At 39.8% G+C, this 26,778-nt stretch overlaps 2 protein-coding genes across 3 annotated transcripts in view; one reads left to right on the top strand and one right to left on the bottom strand.

The window, feature by feature from the left end:
• coro2ba (coronin, actin binding protein, 2Ba) overlaps positions 1–19,250 on the top strand; it is a 34,014-nt gene extending 14,764 nt beyond the window's left edge. Inside the window, exons 1-12 of one of the 2 annotated variants that reach the window (XM_088412368.1) lie at positions 4,151–4,638; positions 4,913–5,113; positions 11,002–11,118; positions 11,703–11,852; positions 15,014–15,178; positions 16,052–16,168; positions 16,259–16,363; positions 16,746–16,842; positions 17,049–17,161; positions 17,271–17,361; positions 17,522–17,661; positions 17,955–19,250. In XM_088412368.1, coding sequence (XP_088268494.1) covers positions 4,913–5,113; positions 11,002–11,118; positions 11,703–11,852; positions 15,014–15,178; positions 16,052–16,168; positions 16,259–16,363; positions 16,746–16,842; positions 17,049–17,161; positions 17,271–17,361; positions 17,522–17,661; positions 17,955–18,089 — 1,431 coding nt within the window. In that variant the 5' untranslated portion in view covers positions 4,151–4,638 and the 3' untranslated portion in view covers positions 18,090–19,250. Of the gene's footprint in view, positions 1–4,150; positions 4,639–4,912; positions 5,114–11,001; positions 11,119–11,702; positions 11,853–15,013; positions 15,179–16,051; positions 16,169–16,258; positions 16,364–16,745; positions 16,843–17,048; positions 17,162–17,270; positions 17,362–17,521; positions 17,662–17,954 lie in introns of those variants that run through there. The other variant, XM_088412367.1, reaches the window with a different exon arrangement.
• Positions 19,251–19,796: 546 nt separating this feature from the next.
• anp32a (acidic nuclear phosphoprotein 32 family member A) lies at positions 19,797–26,358 on the bottom strand. The gene is made up of 7 exons (XM_088412369.1): positions 26,188–26,358; positions 23,627–23,776; positions 23,436–23,558; positions 22,472–22,670; positions 21,594–21,694; positions 21,333–21,399; positions 19,797–20,884 (listed from the first exon to the last, which is right to left on the bottom strand). The coding sequence occupies exons 1-7, from the start codon at positions 26,239–26,241 to the stop codon at positions 20,811–20,813; spliced, it is 768 nt and encodes a 255-aa protein (XP_088268495.1). The 5' UTR covers positions 26,242–26,358; the 3' UTR covers positions 19,797–20,810.
• Between the last annotated feature and the right edge of the window lie 420 nt (positions 26,359–26,778).

Consider the following 26,778-nt stretch of genomic DNA (forward strand, 5'->3'; position numbering starts at 1 on the left):
GTCTACCATTTCAAGGATATAATAAACTGCTTGGGGCAAGAACAAGGAATATTAAAATTAAAAGTCCTCAAAATAAAATAGCTTTCAGACTTGGTTAATACATAGAACAGAGAAATAGTTTGCTAGTTTGGGTGTGGCCCAGTGTCAGTTGATCCATGGATCGGTACAGAGCCGCAGACCAGCAGTTGCGGACCTTTACTCCATCTGACAGTACGGGATATCATCCATCCAGTCTCACTGATTATTTCTCACCACTTTATTGTGACTTTTATCAAGCACACACAGAAGGGACAACCCACCCTGCAACTGTGGCTTTATTCGATGGAAATGTGACAAATTATTTTCTCAGTCCATTATTTCCAAATTATTTTCTCAGTTCATCACATCCACTCAAAATGATTCAAACATCCACCCATCTATTCATTTACTATAGCGGCTTATCCTCACTAGGGTCGCTGGTGGCTTTTTTTTTTTTTTTTTTTTTTTTAGCTGTCTTCGGGCAGTAGGTGGAGACAGTGCAGACTGGTTGCCAGCCAATCGCATGTCTCTAGTGAAATTTTATCTAATTTTGCTATGAGGAATTAAATTATTGACAATATGCCAAAGGGGGAGGACTTCAGGCAATTTGCCTGTATTGCAGGCTTCCATGAAGGCCTCCCAAGTATAACAGGGGAAGTCTCCAAATCTTTTGCAGAGGGCCAGATTTGGTATAAATGTGTGGGGATGACAGCTTCAAATTTGCTATACTTTTTCATGGCATTCATTCATTTATTTCAACTTGTCATAGTTTCATATGATACTAGAAGTGTCAAAAGTGTTGATACTTTGAAAAGTATTGTTACTTAGACTACAAACCCAAATAAATTACAGTACTAATTTGCTATGGTATCAATACTACTGCAAGCAGTACAGCTTTGCCAGCAGACGCAGTCTCCCCCAGTCAGGAAAGCACTTTCACTGTAGTATTGCTTGCAGTTCCATTTTTCCCTGCCGCTAAGCAGGGCTGGGCAATAATTCAATATCAATATGTCACATAGACACGTGATCAGTATCAATATTATTATGCTCAATAAAATATTCAATAGAGAAAAAGAAAACACAATTCCAGCATTCATCTTTTCACCTGCTGTTTATGTCCTGTTTTGTTGCCTTGATGGCCACCTCAGACCATGGGAAACCACAAAACCTGTGAATGATATGCAAGGGATGCTTATGGTATCAAAAACGGGGTAGAGCAAGGGTGCCAAACTCATTTTAGCTCAGGGGCCGCATGGAGGAAACTATCCTCAAGCATTTCGGAAAGGCTAGCCAGACAATTCAGGTAAATTATATGTAAACTGTTGCCTTTTGGTGTATTCACCCAAAACAGGTCACCTGACTGGAAATTACCACCCTTGCTCCAGAAGTCGTAGTTCCTCTTTTGGCACATTCCAGCCTTCTCCAGCTGGTCTCGGGCGAACGCATGTGCCCCCTTCCAGACGATTCTGAAGTTTCCGGCTGTATTCCAGCCTTGGCCGGTCCTCTAAGCTGTCTAGTGGTTTCCCGGACACCAACTCCACTGGTGTCTGGATATCCTGACCCAGGATCAGTAGGGCAGGAGTGCTGCATTTTAAAACGCTAAGCAGTTGTCAGATAAGCCATTGGCACCAGCGGAAGGTGCTTGTTCCAATCCCGCTGGTGTTTGGAGGTGAGGATGGTGAGCTGTTGCTTCAAGGTGTGAATAAAACATTCCACAAGACCATTGCTTTGGGGATGCAAAGAGTAGTGTGTGTCTTTTGTATGCAAGCGCTTGTACAGGTCCGCAAAAACCTTAAGACTCCAAATTCCTGCCCTTGTCACTGTGGAGAATATCTGCTGAACCGACAGACCATGCCCTACAGTAGCACATCGGCCACTGTCTCTGCTTCCTGGTCTGGCAGTGCATATGCCTTTGGCTACTTTGGTCAAAAAACAAGCTGTACAATAAAATAGCATTGCAAGTAAAAACATAAAACACAAAAAAAAAGAAAATGAGCTAACACAGCGATAACGGCGCTGCAAAACAGAGATGTCAGCTTTCAAGGGGTGTTAAAAGCAAGCGAGAAGAACTATGTTTATAAGTGGGGTTTAAAAGCAACGAGGGTCTGGGCGGATCTAACCGACAGAGGCAGACCATTTCCGAGCCTTGCTGCTGCAAAGACTTGGTTGCCACGAGTTGTTAGCCTGGTCTTAGGCGAAGCCTGGTCAGCAGACCGGATGGCTCAAACTGGAGTGTGGTAATGCAGGAGTTTAGCTGAGGAGGGGCCAGGCCATTTAGGACTTGAAAGGTGATCATTAGTATTGTAAAGTTTATTCTAAAGGGAATAGATAATGAGTGCAGAGAGTCCAGAACAAACCTGAATGTGCAGAGAGTCAGGGGTTGAGCGAGAGAGGGAGGGGTATCATGAGCGAGCAATGACAGATTTTGAGCAAAATCTTTTTCTGTGCTCAAAATCTTTCCTTGGTCGCTCAAACATATTTTTCTGTGCTCAAAACCTTTCATTGGTAGCTCACAATAGAGGCACAAATATAATTAATAGAAGTTAGCAAACAGACAGGATTCTCTGGTGAAACAGACAGGATTCTCTGGTGAGTATAGCCTAATCGGATTTATTGAAAGTTTGTAACGTTGATAAATGTTGTCTGCCTCTTCTTTAATGCCGCCTGTTGGCCTCTTACAAACATGGCTAGAAAACAGATATGCATGTGATGCATCTGCAATATGACCGATCATCTGTAAAAACAGTACTGTATCAAAAGCCTAAGATGTGCGCTCCGATTCTGCGGGAGAAAGGAGCTTGGCTTGTCTTTTCGTAACATGCCTTGAAGTGTGAATTTTCCCAATAGTTATTTATTATTACTGCTAGTTGTTAGCAACTTTTTATATACATTCTTTTATGACGCGATGGGATTACTAATCACTAAATGCCCACTGAAAGTTCAGGGCAGTCTGTGTCTGTTTATATCCATCCATCTTACACATGCACACATACGTATCTTTCAAATATCACATACAATCACCTCATACACTAACAGCCTGTAAAAATGTTTATGATTGTTGATCATTCCCTGCATTCTCAGTTTGAGATAATCATATGGATGTGCTCTATGAACAGTAAGGATAAGTTGTTTTACCTTATTTATTTATTTTTTAAAAATGATAGCTTTTCCACAATTTTATGTACGTGTTTTTAGCTTGCCAAACTAGAGGGAATCAAATAAACATGTTTCCAGACTGGGGAAATTCCCCTTTTTCGCAGATTCCAACAAGGTAGCAACAACGGGCAGTGCTCAAAAACTGATTGCAGTTGCACACAAAAGTGTAACAGGCGGCTCCTAGAAAAAATGACGGCGATCTCCATGGCGTTTTGCGGCCGTATATAATACAGTATTTGCAATGTTCGCCAAATCATCGAAGAAGCGGACTGAAACAGTCACGTGACAGCGAGACATCACAAGTAAACCGGCTCTTGACTGCGACACGCCCCCTCCCTTTATTCACACGACTCTCCGACCATCGAACGACTAGGGGAGGGAAACCAAGATGATTCTGAACTGTTTTTTTTTTTTTTTTTTACTTTACCGTTTTAAAAATGTATGGAGCATGCTTTCACCCAGGAATGAATGTAGTCGACGGTATTTTGTCGGGCTAACAATCAAATCGCCCATTGTAGCTTTAAAATCTCAGAAAAAGGCGTTCCTTGGTTTTTACGTCAACTAAGACTTCATGATCTTTTTTTAACATTTCCCTTAGCCACAGTTAACCATGTTCAGCCCGATTAAGCGCGAAGTCTTATTCCGTGCTTTTAGCACCGCCTCTGGCGGTCTGGAGGGGCGAAATAGAACCGCTGTTAATACGTAATTGTCGTTTTGATTTGTAAACAATGCTCGGGTTTCATCCAAAATGGCAGATACGCCAACAAGCGTTACCAGACTGCGCAATGACGCCAACGATGACGAGCCGTGCACGGGCCCTGTTACAATATCGCATTAAACAACGCTAATGCGTGTTTTTGACATCAATTCTTTTCATGTCTGTACATACCTGTAGTTGTCATCATCGACTTCGGTACATATGCCTCCGTGGGAGTGACAGGTACAAACTTTAATTAATAACAACACGATCGCAACCATATCCCAGAAGCCAGTTAAAATGGGCATATGCAGCGAGTGCCAGATCTTGTCAAAGAACTTGTTAAAGTTTCCAAGTACAAATTTATGCGCCAAACAAATTGTGCCAGGTCTTGTGGGTAGAGACGATGTTCCGCAGGTGCTGCTATATGTAGCGTCACGGGTTCAATCGCCGCTCTCAACTTTTTTTGTTTCTCATTTAAATATATATACTAAAAAAAATTAACCACTCTTACAATTTTTTGCAGCCAGTCGCTCGCTACTCGCAAATGAGCCGTCATGTTTATTGAAGAATTGAACACTTAAGGATTTGAGCAACTTCGACATAACTTGTGACGAATCTGAACATTGAAATCACAAAAAACTGGACTGTTAATCTTCCAAACGACCACATCTGGAGACCCAACTGAAGTTTAAACATAGATTACACACTCCGCCCACACCTTTTGTGAACGTGCACACAGCACAGGAAGATCCCACTTCATAAAGGTGAATAAACACAGGTGTGAGAGAGGCTCGTGTGCTTTTAAGATAATATCAGCACTTTCATTAATCTATGCAGTGGCCGTACTTTGTAAAGCATTCATTGAACTACTTGCGGATTTTCAAATTCTGTCAGAAATTGCACATGACAAATACACAAGCAACAGGTTTCAATATGTCACCTCAATTGCCAACTGTGGAAAAAAAATTAACATTGCACTCAACTGAAAGCTCAACTGTGTATATGTGCTTAATGTCCATTATGTCTTTTTGATGTCAGATGTCATGGCGCCCGGCCTACCGAAACTCCAAGTTTCGAAATGTTTATGGGAAGGTAGGCAGTCGGGAGCACTGCTACGATGGAATCCCCATCACCAAGAACGTCCATGACAACCACTTCTGCGCCGTCAACTCCAAGTTCCTGGCGGTCGTTACTGAGAGTACTGGTGGCGGCTCATTCATCATAATTCCTGTTTCCCAGGTAACACTTTATCATTAAGGTTAGACGCCAAGTGAAATTATTGTAACTCAATCTGCCCCTCTGATGACTCTAGGCATTGCAAATCTACATTAAATCAAACTTTGTTGTTCTATTGTGGAAATAAAAAGATTTAAATTTTCCTTGTGCAAAAAGAACATACAACTCACTAAATCAAAAATTCAATGTCCAACATTTGATTATGTAAAACAAGTGATTTAAATCACATCAATGACAGCTCATGCTTAAACATGGCGGATGTTCTATTTGGATTTGCTCTCTGGTATAAATTGGCAATAAAAGTGTTACATAGCATTGGCAAGTATAGCAATAGTTCTGATTGAGATACCCCTAAGTCCTAACAATCATGAAAATTTAGACATACCTCTCATGGCAAGTTCATCCTTTAAAAAATTCAGAGCAATTGCCTCGATTTTTGGGCGTTTAGTAATAGGCCATTTTTTTTTTGTTTGTTTTTGGTAACAACAATTTTGGTAACTATCGATCAGAGTTTTCAGACAGTAAGCTGCATCTCAAGTATGGTAAAGTTGCACCATTTTATAGCAAATTAGACCAGGAAACAAATCCAAACCTGCCATTTTTAAGTACGTGCTATGCCTTAGTGCTCACTACTGCTCCAAAAATGTACAAATTGATGCTGCCAAGGCAAAGTAATGTGATTATATTGATGCTTAAATCGACTTTTCCTTTTCTATGATGTTATATATTTATTATTATTATTATTATTATTATTATTGTATATTATTTATTTTTTACACACTGCTGAATCAAAAGATTTTCAGTTTAATCGGTGATATGTTCCTTTTTAGACATTCAAAGCGTAATGTATGATTGCAATCATAGCTTGGCCAACTCCTTGGAACTGTAATTCAGCTTTTTTTTTGGTTGGTTATTTTGTGAAATAACAGTAAATCCTGATACCAAATAGGCAAATATTTTGAAAGCCAAATTTCAAGATAACGCTTACTGTATAGAGTGCATCCGTAAAGATACTCTAAGCATTTCACTTTTGCCACATTATGTTGTTACAGCCTCATTCCAAATTAGAATAAATAAAAGAAAGAAATTATGAGTATCCTAACAAGAGATACTGATCTAAGCTCAGCCGGGATAATAATTCATTTTTAATTTATTTGAAAAACTAAATGAATTGCATTATGGCTTATGTGTAGAATTGTGAAGGAAGAAATTATTCCGTTTTGGGATGAGGCTTTGAGTCAAAACGTTACAAAATGTGGAAAAGTGAAATGCTGGGAATATTATCCGAATACATTCTATGGAGTGTGAATAAAAAGTGCTTCTTGGAATGGAGAAAACCAGATGTACTTTAATTCAAGTTGTTGTCCTTCCAACAGATCCCAATTTCAAAGTCTTTCGCCAAGTCCACCTGTCTCTCACTTCCACACTGAGATCAAACACTGTTTGAACCCATATACTATAAAGTCTGTTTAATGAAGTCAGTCTTCAAAAAACATTTAGACTTCAACAGTCATGAAGTTTAGTTAGTAAATGAATCTACACAACTTATTGACTAAAGGTTTCTTATGTGCATGTGGTTGCTCACTTGTTTCCATCTCAGAATGAGCATGAATGAGTAGAATGAGCATGTGATTTGCATGTGAATCACAACCTCATTTATTTTTTGAAGCAGTTATCTGCACACAAAAAAGTTCACTCACAAGTCGCAACTAAGTAAGTTAACAAGTAGGGGACCAAGGAACAATTTTGTAGAACCTTTTTGAGGGCAACAATTGTAGTAAAATTGTTTTTCGGGGCTTTTCTTTTGTTGTTTTTATCACAAAAAAGACAAAAACACTCGTCACCATTCATAGGGCCAAGCAAAACAAATGGAATTATTCTAATATATTCCACATACCAGTCAAGTATTTGGCCATTGCATTTGCCCAGTGAAACAAGATTGTGAATATGTACCAGTTATTTGCCCTCCTACTTTTAAAAATACCGTTTTAATAATGTTTATCAAGATATAGGACTTTGCTCAGAATTGTGATTCCTGGACACAGTACTGATTTTGTAAATGTACACGTTGTTTGAAAATCATATACATACTGGTGCATATTGCCCTTGTAGAGGTCTGGGCGTATGTGTGTTTTCCAGTAACTTTATACACATACAACAAAAATAACGCATACAACAAAAGTTCTGAGTCTCAACGGAAGCTGAAAACAGGCGTCAAGGTCTATGCCATTGCCATACAGAAAAATGCACCAATCCGTCAGCAGTCTCATTTGCTAGTTGTCCCTGAGACAGCGATTGAGAGTCATGAGAATAGAAAATGATGACTGAGAGGAACTGACCCTTAGGTAGTGTTAAGTAAAATAAGCAAGTCGTAATACTGCATATAAAAGGCAAAATTGAGTGGCATATGTGTAAGTAATTCAGTAATACTGCATATAAAAGGCAAAATTGAGTGGCACGTGTAAGTAATTCAGGTCTCCAAAATGTGTTGACACAGAAATTTGCTCTAATTCTTAACACCCCCTCTTCCTCCCCTGATGTCGACACCAAGGTTATGTCCTTCATCAAGGCTGACATATTATGATAACGGCCACTGTAGCAACCAAACAGTTGCCCCTCAGACAAAGCCGCCAGCAGGAGCTATGGCTCCTGCTGGCACCACCTGGTACACAGAAGGACCCAGAATGTGGCAAATAGGCTCACTAACACCTCCGACATTGAGACTTTGTCATTTGCAGTGACTGCCTCCGCCTCAGTGTATGACAGGGACTGCTGTGAACACAGAAATCACCATTACTTATAGTCCTTAACTAGGCGGCTGTATTCAAATCCCCATTCATAACCATCTATTGTCTAGATTCAGAAACAAGCAGAGTGCCTGGGTCCATTTGATAAATTACATACGGCAGCCGAATAGCAATTAACCTCCTAGCATGCCTCAGCATGTTGAGAGAATATGCTACAGAATATGGGAGAATATGCCACATAAAATTTATAACCTGCTCTGAAGAAAAGCACTTTTTAAATAAGAATGTAAAAACACAAAACTTCACCGTTGTTGAAGAACAATGTGTGTGTGTGTGTGTGTGTGTGTGTGTGTGTGTGTGTGTGTGTGTGTGTGTGTGTGTGTATATATATATATATATATATATATATATATATATATATATATATATATATATATATATGGCAGGCAATCCAAACCTATGTTAAATAGCTAATGCGTTTAGAACGCCAGGTTAAAAACACATTTAAACATACATATTAAAAATTGGTATCAAAATAGTGTAGTAAGTGCTACGTTTATATAATACAGTAATCTCTCGTTTATCGCAGGGGTTACGTTCCAAAAATAACACGCTCAAATTGAAATCCGTGACGTTGCCAGCTTTATTTTTTTTTATTATTTTACAATGCAATACTAAACTATAGAATAAAACCAAAAATCAAAACCTGTTTTCAAGCCCCAAATCTGTTTAAAACAATCATTTTAATATAGTAATACAAAGTTGGAAACATTGCCACTCGTGTATTTCACAGTCCCAGCTATGCCTTTTTTTCCTGAACCCGCACATTGTTATGAGTAGTTTGAGCTCTTTCTTTTTCTGAGCAAGAAGATTTTTATAAACGGATATGCCTGGAAATCGAATTAAAGTGAATCCCCTTTATATCATAACAATTCACTTGAAATTTCATTTCATTACAAAAGAAATCTAGGTAAAAGTCAGATTTCCAAAGCTGCGCATTTCTCCATTGCTGTCTGTGTGTCTACATAGTGTGTGCGTTTGCTCTCGGCACGCCTACGAGTCACGTGATCAACTCCCAGAGACCAAGCTGTCAATCAATGTGCTTACTAGCACGTTCGCACACGGCGGTTACAGGAGAGACACAGGACAGATGAAAGCAAGCTTTTGGATCCTCTTGCTTTTTTGTAATAAATTGACAAGTGAAAAACCAATACAGTACAGCGTCAATATTTTATTTCGAGACAACAGTAAAGCCTCTGAGCCTATCAGGATTCACACAATGCACTGTAAAAAATACGTCAAGCTGCGAAGCCGTGAAAGATGAAGCGTGATAGAGCGAGGGATTACTGTATAAGGTTGAATCATTTAAGACTTAAGTAAATATGTGTACTGCAGTAGTTCCACATCCGAGAAGGGCCATGGAAAGTGAAAGTCAAAAAATCAGTTGTGTTCATTCCCCGAATTCAGAGAACAGTGCATATATCGACATACACATGAGCAAATGGAATCTCAAAGCCCCGACTTCACCAAAAGCAACAGAACACAAATCTCTCTTGGGAATTAAAAAAAAAAATAGGTCAGTGTACTAAAGTGACATCAAACATTTATGACATCACTCACATCAATTTGTGTCATCTTATTATGGACCAGTGCCCCGCAGTGGAGTTGAGAAGTTGTTGCAGCAAATCTTTTACACAATATTCCGGTTGGATTTCATTGTTCAGTATGCTCACCACACAGCATGGTTTAAGTATATATTGGAAAACCTTAAGTTTCTTCTCAAAGTCAGTGACTGATGACAAAATATGATTATAAAATAATCTGGGTTGCACAATGAAATGGTGGTTAGCATTTCTAAGGTTCAGGTTCAGATCTTGGCTCTAGCCTTCCACTGTGGAATTTGAATGTTCCCCCTGTGCTTGTGTTGGTTTTCACAGCTATGGAAATGTAAGTGTGAATGGTAATTTGTACCCTGCGATTTGCTGACAACCAGTCAGGGCTTTACCATGCTTTTCTCTCAAGGCTGCTTTGAGTGATGGCAATTTACCCCTGGCATTGTGTCAAAGATATTTAGACTTATTAAAATACATGTTTCATACATTTAATATATTTACTCCGATCGAGCATTTTCCTGAATGGAAAACTTGTAGAGAATTCTATAAATTTGGGTACGGAAAAGTATGGAGTTTTGAAATTCCAAATGGCTTTTCTTAGAAAATCAGGCAGTTGCAGTTAACTGCCTGTAAGATGCAGCAGTGAAAAAAGAATGGACTTTTTTTTTTTATTATTATTATTAAAAAGCAAATACGTCTTAACCTGAAAAGAGTAACAGCAGGTTTGTCGGTATCTGCTGAATGTAGTTATTGAAGTAATTTGTCATCTAAGTTAGTTACTTGTGCAATAAAGTAATCAGTAAAACAACTTATTTTTTTACATTAAAAAATCAGTAAAGTAACTGAGTTCCTTTTTTTTTTAAGAGGATATCAACCCCCAAATTTTCTTTCCAATTAAACGCTCCACTAGTCTCAACACAGATTCTAATTAATAATTGCATTTGCACAATATAAACTACAGCAAAATGGACCTGTTTTCATCCATCTAGGGGTGGCCATTTTGCCACTTCCTGTTGACTGAAAATGACATCAGTTGCTCAAGTCACAGGCCCCACCAGTCATGGCTCATCTTGCGAACATCACATGACCAAACTCAGAAAACAGGTAAGTTGTGCTTTGCCATTACCCAGCCCCTTAGCAACTGTGTTGTCATTTTCAGTCAACAGCAAGTGACAAAATGAATACCCATTAAAATGAATAAGAATGGATGAATTTTGCTGCTGAATTAAAATTCTATAAAATGCTATATTTGTCAAAATGGCGTGTTTAGATTAGTGGTGGCACCTAAATCAAATTGTAAAGAAATTTTGGGGGTTGGCTTCCTTTGCTAACTAAGGCAACACTGAGCATGAGAACTGTGTACCTTGCATTTTCTACAGTAAGCAGTATCTTATAAACTTATGAGATGTATGTCTTTTGTCTGTCATTATTATTCATTCATTCATCATGAGATTACATTTAACATTTTGTATTCTACTCTACATGCTTGAACATGAGAAAAGCAAATATGCATATTTGCCCTCTCTTGCAGTCAGGCCGACTAGACACTCACTACCCAAAGGTTTGCGGGCACCAAGGCAATGTACTCGACATCAAGTGGAACCCCTTCTTTGAAAACATCATTGCTTCATGCTCGGAGGACAGCTCGGCAAGTGACACTCACAATTTATAGTCAACCCCCTTTTGGCAAATTTTTATTAGGCATGCTTAATTTGAGCACAATGTAAGACTTCCTTTTTGTCTCTGGAGGAAATTAGTCCTAAATGCTGTATGTGGAACACGAGCTCTTAAGTATTATGAAATGCATTAAAGAGACATATATTTACTTGGTACTTACAAGCATGCATTATTAGAAACTGACTGATCCTGCTCAATGGCTCATTCTAAATGTATACTCTGAACCTATGATGCACTGATGTTGGAAACTGATTTCTTATGTAACGCCCAACAATCACATCACAGCGAAGGCATAGCAGTGTAGCATGTGCCGTATAGTACGTTCACATTTGATGAATAATCCCCCCTGGGTCATAATAGTGCATCCAGCCATAACTGTAATCCAGTCTAAGCTGTAATGGTAGGGCTACACTGATCAGGGGGGGATCGCTGGTTAGATAATAATGAAGGCCACTGAAGAAAATTGGGCCTTGTAGAACAAATATTTCACCTACACGTCTCGGTTTTTGTTTGTGTTTGTCTGTCTCCTGATGCAATTCTATGTCAATTTGACAGGTGCGTGTATGGGAGATCCCCGACGGTGGCCTGAGGTGTAACATGACCGAGGCAGTGCTGGAGCTGTACGGTCACAGCAGACGGGTCGGTCTGATTGAGTGGCATCCCACCAGCAGCGGTATCCTATTCAGCGCTGGCTATGATTATAAGGTATCGTATTGTTGACATGACAGGCTTATAACACACAATGTAGCCGATCCTCACATCTATCCACTATGCACAGTGATAGTGTCACATCGTGGCATGGCGACGTGAGGCGGTGGAGGGAAAGGGACTCAAAAACGCAGGAGGACGGAGAGGGTTTGCTCAAACAAAAATGCTCTTTTAATAATAAAACAAGGCAGGAAAAGCAGTAGACAAAAACTTGACAAAGTAGCAAAATAAATGAGGAACGGAATATAACTCACGATACTTAATTGGGACGACGGGGAAGAATGGAGGGCGAGTACAGAGGCACCGGGAACACGAATAGACGAGAGGTACAATAATCCGACGAAGGCAACAGAGGGACGGTGGTTTAAATACAGTACATGAAAACTAATTACAGAAAACACACTACAGCTGGACGGGGACAAGAGGCAAGGGAACCGGATTGGCTAACACGTGAGGAGCGGGGGCACACGGACAACAGGTGGACGAGATCAAACTAACGAGACTGAGAAAAAGGCAGACGCGGGGAAAACAACACGAATGAATCGGACGAAATGAACCAAAAACTACTTAAACTAAATCCAAAAACCCGAAAACCCCAGACAGAACGTGACAGATAGGATTTCATTTTGATGATGCATATAGGAAAAAAATCCTTCTTTCTCCACAAGCATGATTTAATGTACAGTGTGCAGATGGGAAGACCTATTGGGTGGTTGTGGCTTAGACGGTGGAGCAGGTTATCCAGCAACCAAAGAGTCAACTGTTCAAATCCCCCTCTCTCTGAGTCATCTGCCATTGTGCCCGCGTTTGGCCCTCCTGAGCTTCTGTAGCTTTCACACTCCTCTTGTTGACTTTGCACTCACACCAAACAGACGGCAAAGACGATATGGCTACGGCTAAATAAAGCAAACCGTTTGTTTTTAAAAGACAGGAGTTGGACTGTCAGTGGTTTGGGAGTCATGTGGGTTTGCAGACGTGGAGCCATTACCGCTCCAGCGTTTGCTCACAATGAACTAAATCCGGTAACTAAATCAGAGACACACACCAAGTGTGTAACATGTCAAGCTTTACGAGGGGAACAAGACCCCGTCATCCAACAAACTGTCTGCTAAAAAGCAGCTCACTGAGGAGGAGTCATTCACACTTGGAAGCACGTATGGTGAAGGAGCACAATGAAGAGCAGTCATGGAAGCGGCCGTGTTGCAGATGGCACCCATACATATATACAGCGGAAAAGACTGGGGCAGAGTTTTCATTGTAGTGCGATCATGCTTCAAGCCAGAGACAGCGGGCAGACTGGTCTCCTTAGCCAAAAATGTTTAAAAAAAAAAAAAAAAAAGGGTGGGAGGGCAACAGGCACACACCTCTCAGATCTCCCATAGAATGGAATGCCTTTAATGCCATTGTAATTTGGCAGCAACTTATCCAAATAGTTTTGTTGGTATCCTAAGAGACACCAGTTTCCATGTTTAAGGAAGTTGACAAAAAGTTTGAAATTCTTTATCATTCGCATACCATTTTCTACTATGCTACATTTGTTTACAAAAATATTTCATGCAAGGCGGACATTTTCAATTCTAAGAGGCAGTTAGGTATGTTAAATGGTAGCTAAAACTAAAGCTAAACCTGTTTTGAATTTTCTGCTTCATTTTCACTGACTTACTTATTTTCTTCCACAAAGAGGAGAGGGACAAAACTAAATAAGATTTTTTTTTTTTTTTTTTTTTGTGAGGGGAAAAGTCTGGGATTTTATTATTAGTCAAAATTGCCCAGCCCTTGGCTACACAATGTACTTTGTCATCTCTGGTGAATGAATTTTGGGAGTGCATGAATAGGGGAGTGCATGTATCCATTGTAAATAGGTTTCCAGTGTCTAGGAAAGAACTATTTAAAAGTGATCAAGTCATCTAGCGCTTCACTAGTAGTATTTGTTGTGTGTAAACGACACCCGGTGTGCAGTTTGGTTTTATTTATTTCTGCAACTAGTTTGCCAACAGTGCCCTGCAGGTGTGCACAAATATCAGACAACAGTGGAGAAAAAAAAAAACATTTCTAATGTTGCTTTACTGGGGCATGCATTACATTGTTCTAGTGTGCTAAATTATTTTACTAGTGAGGACGCTTAAGATGGATTTCCAAGATATCAAATGCTCAAGCAGCTTTCCATATGGTGCAGCAATATTTAGACCACCATACTAGGCGGATAAGATGAAAATAGATGGATGGCATTTAACAGATGAACATGCCTCAATACTTAAGATAGGTTCACTTCTCGGCAGTCACCCAGTACATACAACTTGAAACCAGATTTACTAATATTTACCAAAGTAGGATCTCAGTTGCCTGTCAGAATCTCAAAAGATGTGCTGTCGTGAGCATTCTGTGTGTGATTTACCAGGCTAGTGATCTTTTACAATTGTTTTAAGACAAGAATCATTCAGAATTGAGGTTTTGCCAGATTAGCAGATCAATAGTGATGTTCGATACCACTTTTTTCCAGGCCGATACTAGTACAAGTACTTGAGTAGTCACCAATACAACTAGTGCTTTTGATATAGTGATACTCAGCAGTCTAGCGGTCATGTTTCTGCCCTAAAAGTGGGTGGTCAAGGATTCATTCTCCGACTTGTTACGTTTTTGCTCCTCTAGATGGCACTATTGGTTTCGATACAGTCGAAATATAATACATGAAGCTTCATTTTCTCATCACTACAAAGACTAAAAATCAAAGCTATTGTCATCCCACTTCACACTCACCATTTAGGGTTGGAATTTGAGGGGTTAGATCATCATGATCCCTGAGCGTGGCACTGCTGCTGCTCACTGCACCCTCAGAAAATGAGTCAATCAATGGGACTTTAGCCTTTTAACCCTAAACTTTTAACCGCTCTAAAAAAGTTGACGCTACTGGTATCTGTTGCCATTAAAAGTACCCATACCTTGAAATAAACCCAGGTAATGGGTCAGATAGTATACTTGCTATCGATCCTCACTCGTCCCAACTGATCAGCTGCCACATCTCCTGGGCAAGTGCAGTGAGGTTTATGACAGTTCTTTCCCATTCAAAGCTTCATCTTGATACAGTACACTCCAGAGGTCATTATTTCAACCACATTATAACAAGCTATCAAAACCCCTCACGCATCCATTCTCGTCAGATCCTGATCTGGAACTTGGAGCTCGGAGAACCAGTGAAGATGATTGACTGCCATACTGACGTCATCCTGAGCATGTCTTTCAACACGGACGGCAGCCTGCTAGCCACCAGCTGTAAAGACAAGCAGCTGCGAGTCATTGAGCCGCGCTCTGGCAGAGTCCTTCAGGTAGGTTAGATTGAAGGAGAGTTGGGATTGGACAATATTAGACTGACGGTGTGATAATCTTGATCAAAAATATTACAGTATCACGGTATTGAAAATACAGCTCTAAAGTACATAATTTTAAAATATTTTGCAAATAGCCATTTACTTTCAAATAAAATATAAAATACAGAATTTCTTAATATTACAAATTTTTATCATGCTAAATAAAAATAAGAATATGAATAAAATCAAAGCAAAAAAGCCACCAAAACGGGATTTGCTCAACAATAAAGGTATGCATGAATTATTTCTGATTGAGCACATCCAATTTGCACTGAAATAGGTGAACTTTGTATAAAATAAGTTTAAATCAACAGGAATGTTAAAAAAATTGATTGATTTGAAATAAACTACCACGATGTTGACGAGTGCTTACTTTCTGCGCAAAACGCACACGCACACAAGCGTACACATAAATGCTATGTGTGATACACAATGGGAGGAGGCTCCAGCTGCACACTGCAGTTGCCCGTTAATGCAGATGACGCTAAAAGGAAACTACCTGTTTTTGGTAAATTTGGACTGTTTTACATCACTTTTAAAATAATGGCATATCATCAATTCGCCCATTCCTGAAGAAGCGTATTCTGTGCTTACATTTAATATGTTCTATGCTTGAATTTAAAGGAAGTTGAATTATATATAATCAAATCCAAATTTAAAGGAAAATCAGGAAATCAATGTTATGAGAAAAAGTCTATTTTTCAGTCATTTCGGCATTTCAAAACTTTAATTTGACCTGGTCAGCGATGACAGATGATTTGGACGTCGAATACTAATGAATACCGTCAAAGCATCCCGACACGCCACTTTGTCTTTGTGCTCAATCTCCAGCAAGCCAGCTACAAGAACCACCGTGTAAACCGTGTGGTTTTCCTGGGCAACCTTAAGCGGCTGCTCACCACAGGCGTCTCTCGTTGGAACACGCGTCAGATTGCTCTTTGGGATCAGGTCTGTTTAAACTCCCTAGGGTAGTTTCTGAGCGGGAGGAGAAAGTGTGCACTTGTGCCTACGTTTGCATCAATGTGTTGCTCTTCTCAGGAGGACTTGTCCATGCCCATGGTTGAAGAGGACATAGATGGGCTCTCAGGGTTGTTGTTCCCCTTCTACGACGCTGACACTCACATGTTGTACCTGGCAGGCAAGGTTAGCAGTTCCCCCTTTGATCTGCTTTGAAGCATTTTTTGTGGCAGTGTGATATTTTCTTGAAGTAAAGAAGAAGAAAAAAATCTAGAAAATAGTGATGTCCGCTTTACTGCATTTCCCTGCAAGCTAAAAATACTAGAGAAAAGTGATTATAATCTAAAAAGATTGATTTTAAAAACTGTGTTGGGCACCAATACAGTATAATCATTGTTGGTTTCTTATGCCCTCATTGCTATCTTTTTGCATTTCTCCGCCACAGTTCATCACAGTAATGGCCATAGTCAACTATAAGGCATCCAAGACTGCTGAAATTCTTTCACTCTTTGACTGTTTGATTCAAGCTCATGTTTTATTGTTTTTCACATTATGATGTTTTAACTAGGGAGATGGTAACATCCGTTACTTTGAGATTACCACAGAGAAACCTTTCATCCAGTACCTAATGGAGTTCCGGTCCCCGGCTCCTCAGAAAGGACTGGGTAAGTCATTAAAAAAAGCCTCTTCCCACATTTCATGATCAATCAATTGGGGCAGTCTGCAAGCCGGTCACGCCGGGAAACGTGTTTTTTACGAAAATGGTCAAAGAGGATTTGAGCAGAAAGTAACAAAATGTAAAAGGAGAGTTGCGTCAAACTTCTTTCAACTTTCATTTCAACTATTTTATATTATTGACACTTTTTTACAGGTGTGATGCCAAAGCATGGTCTGGATGTGGGGGCTTGTGAGGTGTTCCGCTTCTACAAGCTGGTCACCCTGAAGAGTTTGATCGAACCAATTTCCATGATCGTACCAAGGAGGGTCAGTGAGAACATTGAGGCGAATCATAGTGGACAAATCCTCAGCAACATTATCAACGGTAACTTCGCAAATGAATTCACTGAAGGCGGGTTTTATATGCGTTTGACAGTCAGACACATACCAAGAAGACATTTACCCAATGACGGCAGGAACGGAACCTGCACTCTCAGCCACCGAGTGGCTCAGTGGCATCGACAGAGGTGAGGACCGCTGTGGATTAACACCACATTTATATCATTGGTCAGCTATTTTTGAAATAGCCCTCGAGGCTACTTACGTGATCTTATATGGTGGCCATGGGCACCACGTTGATAAGCCTTGATGGGCGATATTACGGCACGCTTTCTTTTGTGCAAACAGATCCAGTATTAATGTCCCTGAAGGATGGCTTCCACCGACCAAGCAAGTTAGTGTTCAAGGCCCCAGTCAAGGAGAAGAAAAATGTGGTCATGAACGGCATCGACTTGCTTGAGAATATACCGCCCAGGACGGAAAATGAGGTAAGAAGACAACTGTTCTTGGATAGCAAAATATGCCAGGCAAACGGCTCTAAACCGCGATTCAGAGTTTACCCTCGAAAACAGGGCCGTCATATTCAATTGACAGCCGTAAGTCATAGGCTGCCCATGAAGGGTAAGCCAAAACACCTGCCGTCTCAAAAATTGATTGATTGCAGTAATTGTCTCAAAGGTTTTACCTGTGTGTGAGTGTTCAAAAGTAACATCTGATTCCTATTGCAATATTGTAATCAAACTTTCTATCATTGTCTTTTTTTTTCCCCCCCCCACCGCAGTTGCTGCAGATGTTCTTCCGGCAGCAGGAAGAGTTGCGGAGGCTGAGGGAGGAGTTGAGCACCAAGGATGTGCGAATACGCCAACTGGAGCTGGAACTTAACAACCTGAAGAATTTGAGCCCCAACAACATTTGACCCCTGGCAAAGCTTACTATGCCTGTAGTTTGGACCTCGAAAAGTTTTGGAGCCTTTCTCTAGTTTGACCTTATACCATAGCCTAACTCCAGCTGCCCTGTCGCACACATTCTCCGGTCACTTAACAATAATTTTTGATTACGGTACCGCAATATTGTAATAGAGACGAAAATGTTACAATATAGTGGGTGTCATTGATTGTCACGTTGAGAGGAGAAAAAGCAATGAGTGAAATTTTATTGTACATATTAATGAATGGATTGGATAATATGTTATTTCACATTTTCCCCCCAACCTTTAGAAGTGTTCTTTCAGCCACGCTTTATTTAAAATGCCTCAAAATCAGGTTCTCCCAGACCACCGACAACACATTTTTTGTTATCAATGCTGAATTGCTGGAGAAAGTAAATTTGCTGACTATTTTTCCTTATGGCCTTAAACAATACTGCAGCTTGTTTGCAGGGAGCTACAGCATCATTTCAAAATGGCCGGCGTGTACTTGTGCAGGATGTTCATTCCTTTTTCCCAACACCCATACGACCAGTTTCCTTCTGAGAAAAGCAAACGTGGCAAGCAGGTGTGAAAGCTTGGGACGGCAGCTCAGCCTTAAGGGAACTTTTGTTTGCTTTTCGGACTAAAGACAGGGCTAGTGCTTGTATTGTACATTTGTTGCTATTTATTTGTTATTGTTTATGACTGGCTAGGCAAGTAACGATTGTGACGGCTGATGCGTTTTCTTGAATGTTAACATGTAAATGATGCAGGATTGTTGTGGAAGTGGCTCTCTAATGGATTTTGACCAGCACGGTAACTGGTCGAGTTATATATTCAATTATTCAATTCAATTTATTCTCAATAACCAATCCCTTTAGTTGTTAACTATATCACTGTTAGTATAATCCATGCTCATTACTAATAAATCTTTTACTTCTTGCTCTGCCTGTAATAGTAGAAAGGCATTTTAAACCACATTTTCAAACCTGCTGTGGTATTCTCTTGTTTTGACTAAGCCATTTGTTTTTTTTGGTTGTTTTTAGAAACATCTCCAAAATGATCCTGTAATTCGTGGATGTAGAAAAAGCGAACAATATGTTGGCTATATTGTAACCGGGATGAAATGTGAACCTCCACTGAATTTCAGTAAAGGTCGATTCTTCTACAGCCTGTCACTTGGAGCACTTCTTGTGTCAGAGAATTCTATGTTTTTGCATTGTAAAATCCAACCTCCATCATTTTAGGCTTCAATGTCAACCCAAACATTTTTGTTGAATGGCCAAATTTAAAGCCGTGATTTCGTGTCGCACCTATCAGCACCACTTCATAATTCAATGAGATCCCCCTCAAGAGCTAAATACTACACTGTTAAGTCATACGGAAATCTCAGTCTGTGTGACTCAAAACTGAGCAGTAATATCTTAGATTGAGCCTCATTAGATTGCGCAAGGGGTTGACGACCCTACCGTAGAGCTAGTTATCCTAGAAAAGCAGCGTATGAGTGGGGAATATAAACGATAAAGGGAAAGGTTAAGTGGGCCATGTCAAGGTGACCGCACGCTGGAGGAGGCACACAAAAAAGGCAACAATATTCACATTTTGCTCTGTGGTATAAAAACCCCAACCTCTTCCAGCAGGATTTGCTGACATGTTTGAAATTGACAGAAAATCTAGTCAACATAATAAATTGATCACATTGCATAACAAAACAGCTCCAAATATAAATAAACTGGTTTTATTGTAAATAGGAGGAGGAAAGACATTTTCAATGAGGATTTATGAAGGGCGGTTTTGACTTTGTTGTATTATGTGAAAATCGTACGTAGGTAGTAGGTTGCTGCACACACCATTTTAACAATCAGACAAACCAGGCTTTCTTAGTACTCTCAAGTACATTTCCAAACAATGGCAATGGTTTGTCAAGAAAAGAACTTGGGACAGACACAGGGAATTCTAATGCTGAATAGATCATCTTTATGGAGAGATTATAATTAAAAAGTTTTGTCCAAATCCAAGAAGTTTCACGCAGCCCATTCTGGGTAAAGTAGAATACATCATTCATATCTTATTATAATGTATAGTTTCACATCAGTTATATGCTCAATGTCTGCTGCCATCAAAGATAATACAAAAAAATAGATTTGGTCAATATTTACAAGAACACGTAATATCCGAACTATCAAAGCTTAGGTTTTGACAAGGGGTTGACTTCTGCTATAGTAGAAATGCCTCGGTGAGTCACCCTTAACACACATATTACATCAGGATAGCATAGTACACTTTTTTTGTTTTCAGGAAATAAAGTACGCTAAAATAAGATGGAGGACAAATTCTTCTGTCAATACTCGACCCCAGCTCATATCTGAACTACGATTGGATTTAGACTTAAAACTACATGCAATTTCTTGTTGGATTCATTTACTTTTTAAAATGGGGGGGGGGGGGGGGGGGGGGGCTTAAAATACAGACGTATTTGCAAACTGGTTTGATACAAAGAGTAAGGAAAACACCCCAAACTTGTCTCAAAATGTTTATCCTTGCCTTGCTTACAAAATACATGTCTGCAAGAGTCGTTAAAATTGGACTGTAAAGAGCTTCGCAGGTGCAGAGCCGTGACAAAAGGGCACAGAACCAAAGCTCTCCTACTGAAGGGAAAAACACTTGGTTACCGGGAAGAAACTGGGACACACAAGTTCAAACGGTTTACATTTAACTTCCAATTGACCCTCAATCGTCATCGTCGTCTTCCTCGTCGTCTTCTTCATTCTGTTCTCGTTTTCGCTTCTGACCCCGGTCTTGTTCTAATGGAAACACGGCAAAATAATGTTTGAGCCACCAGGAGCTTTTTACGTTGTTGTGTTCAAACAACGTTGACGGGAGACAACGACATTATCGAGAGACTGAACGAGCCAAGACGTATATCAAAATGATAAGTATCCTTTTTGTTTGCAACAACAATTTCTGTGATGTTGTCTTTGTATAGTATATAAAAAAAAAAAGTTCTCAAACTAAGCATAGTTGTTACACTTGTTCAAAGAATGCAATTTCTCACTGATCCCAGTAGCATTAGTTGTGTTTCTTTTGACTGAGCTTGACCAAAAATCTCCAGTGTCTGAGACTGGAACAAGACAGAGTTGATTTCGTGTCCCTTAAAAAGTGATCTTGAGACCAAACCCTACCTCAAGAACTACAATGCTACCATTTCATTTCTTTCTTTTTTTTTTTTTTTTGTCAGCCAATTCTACTCACCCTCTTCCTCCTCTGCCTCCTCATCATCATCTACTTCTTTTTCATTCAGGTCCTCCTCATCTTCCTCCTGTTGATCAGATTGTCTCATTACTTCAAAAATAGCCCTCTATTTCGGACATACAATGGGGACTTAAAAAAAAAAAAGACATAATTGAGATTTTAACGTTGCGTGCTAAGCAAAACAATACAGTTTTACGAGTTCCCAAGGAGTTCTTAAAGAAGTAACTGTTCAATAAATCTCAATAATAAATCAAGTCTGACTTCTTCGCTGAGGCCCCCCTCTTCATTTTCCTCTTCGTCGTCATCTCCTTCCTCCTCTTCTTCTCCTGATGGTGCATCATCATAATCCTCTTCATCTACATCTGGATGAAACCAAGGGCTTTCAGCAAATGCACATGTATCTATAAATAATGTTCAACCTCTTCAATAAGGTCATTCCAGAATTTGAGAACATTTCACATCTCAATCATCAAATTTTAAATAATACACACAAAAAAATACCAAAACACATTCTGAGTAAATTTACTCGAAAAAAACCCCAAAGCCTAAGAGAAAAGAATGCTTGAAAATAGTCGTAAAAACGCTAAATAAGTCTGGAGGGCCCCTTAATGTGACATGTTCTCTTGTTCCGCACCCTGTAATGACCAAACTGAATTTCAAATGAAACACTTCAATGAAATTTAAATTTCATTCTTTTGGTAGCATTTATTTCATTGCTGTCTCTTGCAACTGTGGAAACCCATTTCAAATAATGAGCCCTGTTACCATAACCTTTTTAGCATGGTAGAATAAAGCAGTGAATCATACTATATGATACACTAGACTTGATTTCATCAAACAGTTTCCCAAAAGAATGGGTAGAACTCTTCTATGTTACATTTTGAATAACATAATTGGCCTTACTACTCCTGACATTAGCACGCTGTTCTTGTGATTAAACCCTTTCATTTAATCATGTAATAAAAATCATACTATTGACCTGTAAGATGAACAAATGAAGACTGTTATTACCTGCTATTGATGAATATGTAGCGGAAAATTCCCCCCAAAATCAAGGTTTACTTTTCAAGAATTTTGAAGCCAGAAAGTCCTCCAATTTTGGAATGACCCATAAATGTAATATAGAGCGGCAGACATACCATCCTCATCTTCATCGCCATATTCCCATCCCTCCGCATAAAGCTCGGCGTCCGAATCAGACGCCTCTTTGTCATCTTTGTCGTATCCGTCCAGGTAGATGAGCTGGGGTAGCAGTTTGAAAACACTGTCTCTGTACTCGCTCAGGTTTGTCACCTCACACGTGTACAGCTCAAGGCTTCTCAGTGCCTTCAGTCCTTTCTGTCAGACAAAGAAGTGTCATGAACAATGCAGCAGCGTATGGCTCGGTTTTACAAGTTGGTCTTAGTGGGGCATGTTACGGAATACAGTACTGACTTTTGGTTTGTAACAAGTAATTAAAAAACTACTCAAATTCAAGAAACATTCTCACAAAATAAACAAGAGTGATTGATATTAAAAAAGAATGAAACTCGGGCTGGAAAATAATCAAAAATTCAATGGTGGTTTAAATTTTGGCTTTTCTTCAGTTTTAGAACTTTATAATCAGAGAAAAACGAAGAAAAATGAATGTGAAGAACAATGTGGTGGATTGACAAGTTCCCGACATTGTGAAAGCACCCTCAATAAACTCTTGCTCGTGTATGAAACCGCATTAGTGATTCTGCCATCCCTGAATGTACATTTAGCTGTTTTATGAGTAGTTTACCAGAAAACTAAGAACGCAACTATGAAAATTACATGTATATTTAAATATAAACAATGCTTTATTTTATTTTTATTTTTAATTGGTGGCGCTGACACTAAAGTCAATGGAAGATTCCATTCCGATGCCAACGAGAGATCAGCATCTCTATCACCACGCGAGGTTCGTTTTTGTACAATTTTTTCTGCTCTCCATCGATGTACAGTACTACACATTTTACAAGATGATACACTATATCCCGTTTAAGTTTACATACAAAACAACTTGTGCATGAATAGGAATGTGGCTCTCAGTCATCAATGACTGGCATCGCCTTTGACTTTTAGCCACATTTAACTCACCAGTGGTTCAATGGTGCTGAGGTCTTTAATCCAGTTGCCACCTAAATTGAGATGTGTGAGGTTGGGGCATCTCTCGACCAACACCTCCAAGCCTCCTGAGATCTTGTTATCGCTGAGTTCAAGCTATGTATAATTCAAACAATCAGAGAGGCTCATACTCTTCACAGAGTTATTAATGTAAGAAAACCAACCTTCTTGAGTTTTTTTAATTTTGGCAAGTTGGCAACTGTGGTCAGTCCAACCCTCATTGTACTTAGGAATTCCAGCTCCTCAAATTCGTCCGTTAGACCCTCAAGCTTGCCGTCATTGGAGCTACAGCTGTCAAGAACAAGCTCTTTGACCTACAGCACAAACATATTCAAGTCTGGTTATCCTTTGCAAACACCAAATGATCAATGATTACAGTAAAACAAATAACACAGGGCTCAAACAGAGTTATCCTCACTGATAATTTTGGAGAAGGCACTATGCTATATTGAGTGTCATTTTCTAGTGCATGTACTAACTGCTCTTATTCAGTGATTTTTACAAAGTGTAGAACGCTTCACAAAAGCTTGGATCCATATTATGTGCCGCCATGGTCTTGTCAGGCCATTTTTACATCACAATTGTTTTCACTTTTTGTTGAAAATGTAGTTTTGTGTTTTTATGTTCATACTGCAACCTCAATTCTGAATGAGAGATATTTGTACCCCCCAAAAGTTGTGACGGTATCACTTCCAAACATATTTCTCAATGATAAGAAATTGGAGTGATAAATTCACGAGAAAAAAAAAAAACAGTAATATTTAGTTAAGGTTGAGGAACAGACCCAAAACTTTTACGTTGGTAGAATTCATGCTGCCCCCGCTGTATTGCTGGTAGTATCTCGTACCTCTAAAAGGAGACAACCATGTTTTTTCTTCCCCGTTTTCCTTGTCACCTTCAACAGGAATCGGTTGAATAACAGTTTAACAAATTAGGCAGAACAGATAAACAGTATATTACTGCTTTACTTGTTTGACTCATTTGAGCGTATTTAATAAGTTGAACACAAATAATTTTAAAGTGACCCTTGGATCCTTACATTTTTTGTATACAGTCCTCAAATACTCCCAAAATTGGAAACCCCTGGATGTGCAGTAGGTATTTACTGCTCTTCCAACTTTGCAAAAGGTAAACAACTTTAAGCAAGGAAGGGTAAACTTGTGCTCGAAAGCCACATTTTATTTTTAAAATCAAAAGATGAGGTGAAAGGAAAAAGTACAAGCATGTATACAAAATGGTTGCTTTTGTACAAACACATTACATTCTCACTTTTACTAATTGTATTTAAAATAATGCATTGACAATATAATGTACAAAAATGTATTTGATTATGAACAATAAACCAATTATTAAATGACAAATGAAGATGATACATTCAGATTAAATGACAAATCACGAATCAAATTGTTTTGTATTTGTATTTATATATTTAGAAAAATGTTAAAGGACTCATGGTATTAACTTAGATATAGTTTGTTCAGCCCTGCTTTAATAAATGCTACGCTATTAGAATTATTACATCGTAGACTGTGTTATCATTACGACACTGTGAGTATTCCAAAATAGAGAACAGGGTGCCGATGGAGCGGAGGGATATTCACTAGTGCTGTGCCTTTCCCGTGACACCAATCAGCATCAAGAATCGGAACATAGACCTGCATAATATTAATCCGCTACAGCTATTCTTCTCGCGACGAATTGACTAATTTAACCTTACGTAAATTCAAAATTTGCGTACTTAGTCTTACGAATATAAGTTAACTTCATTTGCTGTACTAAATAGAGATCTGCGTGAACGATGTGGAAGACCGTTTGCGCGATCAAAAAGGAGCCAAAGATCCTAGTCCACAGGGTCATTTGAAAGTAGGAGGGGCAACTAAAGCGGATTACGCTGCTGCCAGGCGAACGTTTCTTCCTGTTGTTTACGACAAACAAACGCAGATAGGATTGATGGGCGCTTATAGGTTGCTATTTATAACCAGCTACTATAAAATCACTCGTCGTTTGTGTTGAATAAACACGGCGGTCGAGCGTTTCAAGAAAGACTTTTGCATGGTACTAAAATGGCGGCGCGTGTCCTACTTCTAGAAACAACCACGCGTCGGTGTTGGAGTGAGGTGTTTATAAGCGGACGGCTACGACGACGCAGTCAAAATGGCACGCCGGCTTCTAAGAAGTACCCAACGTAATGACGATCTCGCCGTAGATTGCCTCCGAGTGGAGGCGAGTAAGTAAAGGGTGTTAGCCAAAGCAGCGCTGTTAGCGCCGCGCTACAGTACGGTTCGCCATCGCAATAGTACAGTAAGTGTTGCGCTGCTGGGTGGAGCTGTACAGCGGCACCGCGAGGTTTGCGATTCGTTTATCGTTCCTTGAGTAAGCCACACGGAGCAAAAAAAACATGTTGTTTGTCGATAAAAGGGCGGCGCAGATGCACTGTGTTAATATACTCGGGGGCCAATGAATACGAGATCAAAAGTTACTAACATGGCTTCTCACGCCGCTTGCCCCGTTTAAACGGTCGCACGCCAGAGATGGAATCTACGCGCAGGCAGCACCTGTCACTTGTCAACATGTTCGCGACGACGCAGCAAGACGCCCGCATCCTCCTCACACTTGACAAACTTTGTACAGTATCTCTCTCTCTTTCTCCGCCGGGCGAAGAACGCACACGAAAGCGTCGATCGTCCGGCGAAAAGCGAGAGCGGCGGTTTGCATGTTGACTTACGTCCGACGGTGTACGGTTTCGCAGTTCCAGGTGAATTCTCTTCTTCATCTCCATCCTTCTTCAGCGCGACCTTTGATACACACTTTTAATAATTACCACAAATGCTCCTGGCACCTCCAAAGCAAGGCTGTTGCAGTTCATTCAAACTTGATCCGCTAAGGTGGGCGGGGGCGCGGGCTTGCGATTGTCGTCACTGTCGACCAATAAGATGCCTCCAATTTAGAACGAGCTGATCTACATACGTGCGAACCAATGAAATGCCCTCCCATCTAACTGGGTGGGGTGTTTGTCGACTGCTGTTTGTTTGAGGTTAGTTCTTTTACTCCAGTTACTGTGAAATGACACCACAAGTGACAGTACTGCGACCCCCCATATTAAAAAGCAAAACGATCACCCTGTCTACACCGAAAGGAACTTAACCCAAATAAGATGCACGTTATACTGAATTCAAATACAGGAATGTCATAAAAGCCTTTTTTGTTTATTTGTTTTTTCGTTTTCTTGACCCTTTAGGGTTAGTGTTGTCGCACTCATTTTGGCTCAAGGGCCTCATGGGGTAAAATGTAGCCTCGAGTAAGCCGGACGGGTAAG

The sequence above is a fragment of the Hippichthys cyanospilos genome, chromosome 4 (genome assembly GCF_059441005.1).
Source record: "Hippichthys cyanospilos isolate Australia breed blue-spotted pipefish chromosome 4, RoL_Hcya_1.0, whole genome shotgun sequence".
NCBI lineage: Eukaryota > Metazoa > Chordata > Actinopteri > Syngnathiformes > Syngnathidae > Hippichthys > Hippichthys cyanospilos.

Excerpts from the sequence above, each read along its gene's own strand:
- anp32a (XM_088412369.1), bottom strand. The coding sequence starts at position 26,241 with ATGGAGATGAAGAAGAGAATTCACCTGGAACTGCGAAACCGTACACCG. Across the intron at positions 22,671-23,435 it reads TCAGCACCATTGAACCACTG|AAAGGACTGAAGGCACTGAG; the intron begins GTGAGTTAAATG and ends TTTGTCTGACAG. Across the intron at positions 21,695-22,471 it reads TGGCGATGAAGATGAGGATG|ATGTAGATGAAGAGGATTAT; the intron begins GTATGTCTGCCG and ends GGTTTCATCCAG.